Below are 8,391 nucleotides of genomic sequence, written 5' to 3' on the forward strand. Positions count from 1 at the left end.
AAATATATGTTAGTCTGACTCCTTAGTTTTTTGTCACTTAGATGAGCTTCTCTTGTTATAATTTCATCATTCTAAAATCTTTGTACTTTGAGAACTGTCAATACACTCATCAAGGGGGAGATTGATGAACCAAGTTGAAATGAGCTTTGGTTTATATGTAATGAGTGATTGACAAGATTATTGAGTTGGTTTGATGGTTTTTGGTATTGCATGAGCATGGTTGTGTTTGTCTATGTTTGAGACTAACCGAAGATATTAGAGTTGTAGGCTTTGTCTCTGAGCTAGGAAATTTACACTCACTTGATGGTCCAGTGCTTGGGAAGCTGACCACACTGGATGGTCCAGTGTTCAGAAAGTTTCGCACAGGAGCATTTTTCAGGAGCTGTGTCAATGTGTGTTTGGTGTAGTTATATGCATCGGATGGTCTGGTGATGAGCAGGTGAGAGCACATAATGCTTCAATAGAGCATTTTTAGGAGATTCCCTTCGATTCGGTGGAATGAAGTTTTGCACACACCGGATGGTCCGATGATTTGAAGATGTGAACACCAGAGGGATCGCCGAAGCTTTTTCTAGAAGGTTTCTAGTGGAGTGAAGATGTGTACATAGCGGATAGTTCGATGATCAGAGACCGTACAAATCAAAACATCTGGTGTTTACGATTTTTTTGGATGAGCTTTTTGACAGAGAACCTTGATTTTGACTAATTAGAGATGGAGTTGGAGAAACGTGTGCGCTTGTCTTATGATGTGCAAGTGATAGATGCAACTTGACGGTCGATGGCAGGATGATCGGGGCTAAGCGGGGTGCTTAGTCCTAGACAATCTAGGAGGTCGGGCGGAGTCAAGGGTGATCCTAGCTGTACATGTGGAGATCAAGCAAAACGTGAGAAGTCGGATGGAGACGGCGAGTTGACAAATTCAAGCGACAGGGATGCCATTGCAAGTGACAAGGTGACTCAAGGGATCAGGAGCGGGAGAGACTTGCTGGTGGTCAAGATTACAAGATGGAGTACACGGGTCAACATTGGGTTGCTTGCTTAAGGTGTAAGCAAGTGGCGATGAGTCACGATTTGAGAAACGTGCAAGATGGTTTCACGGTTTGACCTCAAAATGGTGGGAAGGTTGGGAGTGCGTGTGGCATCATCACGAAATTTGTGTTGAGACGAAGCTAAGTCATGAAGGCGCTACGGTTGTTTGGTGAACGATGAAAAAGTTGGACGAAAATACCTTCGATAGTAGATATGAGTGTATTAAAAGAGAGGGTAAGAAATGAACAAGGAAACTTAAGGGCTAAAGAAGCTCCTAAGATCTATAAATAAAGGGACGGGATGTGCTTGCCTCGGGGTGTAAGCCATTTGAGAGTTGTGTGCTAGGGTTTTAAAAGTAAGAGAGATGAATGCTTGTCGTATGTGTTAGGTGAGAACTTTATATGAAAAAATATTTTGTAATCCGTTAAAATTAAGATGTTCCTCTGCAAGTAATAAAGATTATGTTTGCCTTTTATGCTTGTGTTCATCTCATTATAGTTTTTCTCTTTTGGCTCCCTTGCAAGTTTGTAAGTTTTCCGTTTTTTATTATAATTTTCATTTTTTTTTTTTGAAGAGTTAAAATTTTTCACCATGTTAGAGTTATTCTTCTTGTTGCTAGAAGGATAAGAATCATATATGAGTTGATGTTAAACCATCTCTCACCTCTATATTCATCAACTTAAAGAGTTTCTTCACCCGGTTACGAAGTGTTTTCCCATCCTTTTGAGTTATTGAGAGCTACGACACTTGAATTGATCTTATATAAAATCTAGAGTTTAAATCTATCCATTAGAGCTATGATTTTTCTTAAGATGTTTAAGGTGGGTCATGTCTTTCGGTTTTTAGCTTCTACAGTTACATTTTGAAATATGTTAGATCAAAGATTAGAATAGATCATTAAAAATTGATAAGACTTCTATTCACCGTTTGATCGTCTTTGTCGATCCAACAATCTCTTTCTTCCTGGAAGGGATTGCTAGCCTTCTTGCCCTTAGCAACACATGAAGCCATAAGAGGCACTACTTGTCGTCCCTCGGTCGGTCACCGATCAACCAGCCCTCCATGCCATGCGCGACCGGTTCGCTGCGCCCGTCGAAGGCGTCCAGCAACGCAGGGCGATAAGCTCGGTAGGTCGTCGATCTGTGCGCTAGATGACACGTGCCTGCGAACGTTTATCTCCGTCTTAAATGGTATAGTATGGAGTAGGACGTACGTCGGTAGAACTACGTAGACATGTACTAGCTTATCTTCCCGTTGTGATCACGATCGACGATTCATCTTATCCATTGAACATTTGGAAGACCGATGTGAAGTATATCCACACACTGTTGGCCCCGGCCAGTCGATCAAACAGCTCCTATAAATACGCAGGGGCACGGGCCTGGCAGTTCACTTCAGCTCACTACCAGCTCCAGCTCCAGCTCAGGTGCCAAGAGCAGCTGAGTCAGAGAAGCTGATAAGACATACTGCAATAGAGAATCAAAGCACACGAGTCGTGTCGACATGGCGAGGCACCTGGCCGGCCTGTTTGGGCTCCTAGTTGTCGCGGCGCTGTGCTTGCTAGGCTGCAACACGGCACGAGCCCAGGTCCTCTTCCAGGTACGTACGCGTGTAACGTGTTCCGGCCTGTTGGTTACTTCCTTCCATACGTGCGCATGCATTCCTCGCTAACGGACGACGCGTCGTGCGCAGGGGTTCAACTGGGAGTCGTGCAAGAAGCAAGGCGGTTGGTACAAGTTCCTGCAGGAGCGGGTGGACGACATCGCCAACGCCGGCGTCACGCACGTCTGGCTGCCGCCGCCCTCGCACTCCGTCGCGCCGCAAGGTGCGTGCCCTGTGTCGACCAGACGCGCCCGGTAGCTAAATTGACTCACCATGCGAGCGATTCGTTCTCACACTGCATGCAGGCTACATGCCGGGGCGGCTCTACGACCTGAACGCGTCCAGGTACGGCACCGAGGCGGAGCTGCGGTCACTGATCGCCGCGTTCCGGGCCAAGGGCATCCAGCCCATCGCCGACATCGTCATCAACCACCGGTGCGCCGACAAGAAAGACGACCGCGGCGTCTACTGCGTCTTCGAGGGCGGCGCCGCCGACGGCCGCCTGAATTGGAACGCGGACATGATCTGCAGCGACGACACACAGTTCTCCAACGGGCGTGGCCACCGCGACACCGGCGCGGACTTCGGTGCGGCGCCCGACATCGACCACCTCAACCCGCGCGTGCAGCAGGAGCTCTCCGGTTGGCTCAACTGGCTCAAATCCGACCTCGGGTTCAGCGGCTGGCGCCTCGACTTCGCCAAGGGCTACTCCTCGGCCGTCGCCAAGGCATACGTCGACAACGCCAAGCCGACCTTCGTCGTGGCCGAGATATGGACCTCCCTCAGCTACGACGGCGACGGCAAGCCGTCGCACAACCAGGACGGGGATCGGCAGGAGCTGGTGGACTGGGCGAAGGCCGTGGGCGGCCCGGCCACGGCGTTCGACTTCACCACCAAGGGGGTGTTGCAGGCGGCAGTGCAGGGTGAGCTGTGGCGGATGCGCGACGGGAACGGCAAGGCGCCGGGCATGGTCGGGTGGCTGCCGGAGAAGGCGGTCACGTTCATCGACAACCACGACACGGGATCAACCCAGAACTCGTGGCCGTTCCCGCGCGACAAGGTTATGCAGGGATACGCCTACATTCTCACTCATCCTGGAGTCCCATGCATCGTGAGTACTAGCATTTCATCTCTAACTTTCGACCTGTACGTCGACATAATATGTGGTTAGAGCATAGTTAATCGTGCTCGAGTTTAACGTACGTGCAGTTCTACGACCACGTGTTCGACTGGAACCTGAAGGAGGAGATCAGCGCACTTGCTGCGATCAGGAAGAGAAACGGGATCCATCCGGGGAGCAAGCTGAACATCCTAAAAGCGGAGAACGATGTCTACGTAGCCATGATGGACAACAAAGTTATCACGAAGCTTGGGCCGAAGGATGATTTGGGCAATCTGATTCCGTCGGATTTCCGTGTCGCGGCACATGGCGGCGGCTACTGTGTTTGGGAGAAAAGTGGTCTCCGAGTTCCAGCAGGACGGTATCGCTAGGAAACGGAGCTTCAGAAGGGCGGTTTGTGCCTGAGCTTCATGTCAACTTTCTGTCTTGTCAACGCCGAAATGTAGCAATTTACTGCGCGTACTGCTACTTGCTACATGTAGTAGGACCATGTTCTAAGGAGGGAAAGCTCTCATCCAGTCATTTTGTGTTCAAAGTTCAACTTTAACTCTGGAGCGAAATAATGAAGCTTTTTTAAGGTGGGAAAAAAATGAGATCCGGGAAGAATGCAGATTCAGTAGTGAATACTCCCCCGTTGTGCCGCCTCACGCGGGGTTGGCAATGCTCTTTTTTGGGCCTGGCCAATTCCGTCCCAACTCCCAAGTCGTCTTGGCGGTTCTAAGCTGAGAGAGTACCTTCAGGTTATCAATCTAATATGGTGTGGCCGAGACACCACGAGGGTCCAATATATTTTCGGAAATGCTAATCAGAGATCCTCCTCTAAGAGAGAATCTTCAATTGCATAGGGCTAACTACTCCACACTGCTAAAAACATTATAGTGCATGTCACCGAATGCATCTCAATAGGGTGTAATCTTCGTAAATTGTATTACTTTTGAATATCTGGATGACTCTTTTCTAATTTAAAGATAGTTTATGTATAGAACATGATAAATTAGCTGAAATATCAGCACGTACATGCCTTATTTACCTTATGGTGATTATGAAACATACCATATCGGATTAAAGATACGTGTATTCTATTGTCTATTGTTTTGAAGTATGTTTTAGTAACATTTCGATTAAATAGATTAAACAATTAAACTTAAAAACAATAAACATTAGCCAAGGATAAACAAGGCATATTTGAACATGAGTATTTTATCAAAGCATTCAACATACATAATGCTACTCATATTCAAAATGACACAAACCATGGCAATAATAATAAGGTGGAATAACACAAGAAACATATCCACATGTGTTGAGTTATTTAGTGTGCTCTCAGTGCAGGTTACCGAATTAATTGCCATCTAACGCCAAAGGTTTAAACAGATCATCAACTAGTGTGATAGTACCAAATTAGAGTTCTAGACCACAATCAACCAGTTCAATGTCTTAATTATCTAACAATTAAACAACTAGCATATAATAAATTTTCTAAATTGTCTAGTACAATATATATAAAAATTTAATTGCCAACAGATAAATTTGACAATATAACAGAGTATGAAATTCTATACAATAGCACTCTAGAACAACTAATGTATTGTCACACTAATCTCCCTAAGCCAGCTATCATCATCGAGCATAAAAACACACCGCACTAGCATGCAATTCTTCCAGTATCAGTACACATATCAACAGGCACACGATATAGCAAATTGCAAGGTTAACTTTAAAAGGCAACGAGAACAGTCTTACTTTCCAACAACAAAGACGAAAGCAAGGCACGCAGAAAAATCAGTATTTTCATTGCATCACGGAGACAATAAGGCCTTCCCTAATAGATTTGCAAAATAACATCTTTTTTAGCTTTCCAGAATGCCAAAGTGATCCGAAATTGGATTTACAATAAGGCCTTCCCTAATAGATTACTAATGCGCTATCCCAGAAGACAGAGACACACATCTATGGTGAGGTCAATCGGTGAGTATTTTCAGAGATACAATACCTAGCACATGTAGCAAGGCACATTGCAATAGATGCCGGAGGAGCAGCAAACATCGCAACATCAAGGACCCCTCTCCGATCCAAAGAGGTTGTTGTCAACAACCAGACCAAGACATCGTGCACGCAGGACATGACCAACGAGCACATGCACGGAGCCACCAGTGCACGCACGACATAGCCGCTAACCGAGCGAACGCCAGATAGGATTCAGAACCACAACGACTGACGCATATGCACGTGACAAAACAGTCACAGGAGCGTGAGCACCGGCAGACGATCACCTGCAAGGAGCACACATGAAGGTGCACCACACAAACACCACCATAGGATCGGCGAAGACACGGCCACCAGAGCCCGCACAACGGTGGGCACAAGGTCGAGTACCCAACAACGAGATGGCGAAGACCTCCGACAGGCGGCTGACATGCAACACATTGGGGTCTACCTCCGAGAAGGCGAGCCTGCGGCACTGTGGGCACCACCACACCGTCAGGAAGGGTCAAACTAGCGCGAACACAGGGTAAGTGGAAGGAATCGCTGGAGAATAGGAGGAGCTCGAGGTGGAAGATGAGGATAGATCGATTATGTTCCAATCCAACTAAGGAAGAGAAAAACATGCACACCTCATATATACACGGTAGAGAGGGAGAGAGAGACTGAATCAAGGGCAATCGTTCCCGGCTAGGGCAGAGCAATCACAGACGGTGACACCACCTCCACTCCTCCCCATCCTTTGCTTTGGATAAGGGCATTCGGCTCCGGTGCTAGGCTGCTCGGCCTTTTGTCCTTGTAGTGGCCCAGTGCTGAGAGGCACAAGCCAAGCTTCCTCTTTTTTCTTTTTCTTTTCTTTTTGGAATATATTTATAAATTCAAATTTTACTCTATTCAAACTCGAAATTAAAAGGGAAAAACCACATAAATCCCAACATTGTGTTCTATGAATGAACTGTCGTGTATAGATAAATCAATGATTTATCATCTCTTACTAAACAACAACATAACATGTTATATGTACATAAAACCAAATTTGGTGACTGCCAACACAGACAAGAAATGTGATGCCTGAGTACGTGCATGCTAGAAAATATATTTTGTGTCATCCAAATAGTCATGAAAAATGGTCCTAACGGCTAACATCTGGCTATCGTTCTGTCTCAACTATTGGTGAAAGCTTAACTTTTAGCTGTAATGAAACGTCCACAAACGGGTGTCAATGGATATGCTGCTGTTTGTGATGACTGTGCTGCCACTAAGTTTTTTTTATTGCTTCCTATCACAAAATATTGAGTACATTTCATAGACCCATCAATACTTGGGGAAAATTATCACAAACCCATCAACTTTTGTGCCTATTTCACAGACCCACTAATACTTAGGGTAGTCATCTCATAAACCCACCACTTTTGCTCTCCTCCCGTTTCCCGTTCACCTGGCTCCATATGTCACACCAACATCTTTAGCGTGACTCAGTCACACCACATGCATTGGCATGGCCATGTACGTTAGTCACGCCACATACATTGGTGTGACCATGTTTGTGAGTCGCTGACATGTAGGGCCGGGTGAATGGGAAACGGGAGGAGAGAAAAAGTGGTGGGTTTGTGAGATGACTGCCCCTAGTATTAGTGGGCTCGTGAAATGGGTACAAAAGTTAGTGGGTTTGTAATAGTTTATCTCAAGTATTGGTGGGTATGTGAAATTTACTCCAAAATATTTGTTTGTGTGTTTGGGGACACACCTTTTCATTGATCATTTGATTCAAAAATTTACAGGGAGACATCTCCATAGCAACCGACCATGATTCTTTGATGGCATGGTGACATCAATCGGAAGATAATCTCATGGTGGTGTTTCCAAAGCCACCAACAACATAGCAGTAGGAAGGAATTGGAGGAGGTGGAGGGTACCCATGGGGATGGGGTAGCTCCTATACGCGCTCGACGTCTGGCTCAAAGACTTGGATCCCCAAGCACTCCTGGAAACCATGTGTGAAGGTTCACTCGACGATCAAGTGCGAGGCAATTTCAATGCAGTGTCCACAGATTTCATAGACATAGGCTTACAACTGGGGCAGGTTGTGCCACCAACCAGCTGGGCTAACCCGCACCGCAAGCCCCCATAGTGTCACAAATCAGTCCATGAAACATGAGCGGTTCTACACGGTCAACCTATGTGGCCCAACGGCACTGCAAAGCCCACAACTAAGATGATCTGTTGCCAGCGCATCTGCCCGCACCCTCATCGTCCACGCTCCCTCCACCACAAGCCCCCTCGTCAACTCACCCACTGCGGCTGCTGCTCATCAGCAGTTTCATCAACATCTACTAGCACTCGCGTCATCAGCGTGCCCTCCGATCTCATGCATCGTTGTGGGCTCCTCCACCCCACTGGTCCTCCTCCTGATGCCTCTGCCGCGACAGCCTTCCCATCTCTGGTTAGTCTATTGTTGATCCTGATTTCTAGTGTTATCCCCGTCCCTAGTTACTCCTTCTGCCTCCGCCGTGGTGCCATAATGGACTGTTTTTGTTTCCCGGAAACCTAGTGATTTTCTCTTAGCAGAGCCCTTCAAGAATGAGATGGTGGAACCTTCGCTCATGAATTTCTTGATGCTTGATTCTTTGTCAAAAGTTGTTGTGGAAGATTTTGGC

At 46.7% G+C, this 8,391-nt stretch overlaps 1 protein-coding gene across 2 annotated transcripts; it reads left to right on the forward strand.

The window, feature by feature from the left end:
* The first annotated feature begins 2,440 nt into the window (after positions 1-2,440).
* LOC133896142 (alpha-amylase isozyme 3B-like) lies at positions 2,441-4,247 on the forward strand. Of its 2 annotated transcripts, none has more exons than XM_062336665.1 (4): positions 2,441-2,628; positions 2,722-2,854; positions 2,937-3,746; positions 3,841-4,247. In XM_062336665.1, the coding sequence occupies exons 1-4, from the start codon at positions 2,533-2,535 to the stop codon at positions 4,014-4,016; spliced, it is 1,215 nt and encodes a 404-aa protein (XP_062192649.1). In that variant the 5' UTR covers positions 2,441-2,532; the 3' UTR covers positions 4,017-4,247. The 2 variants fall into 2 exon arrangements, with proteins under 2 accessions (XP_062192649.1, XP_062192648.1); XM_062336664.1 differs by having other exon boundaries at positions 2,937-3,742.
* Positions 4,248-8,391: the final 4,144 nt, after the last annotated feature.

This window comes from Phragmites australis, chromosome 16 (genome assembly GCF_958298935.1).
Source record: "Phragmites australis chromosome 16, lpPhrAust1.1, whole genome shotgun sequence".
NCBI classification, from domain to species: domain Eukaryota; kingdom Viridiplantae; phylum Streptophyta; class Magnoliopsida; order Poales; family Poaceae; genus Phragmites; species Phragmites australis.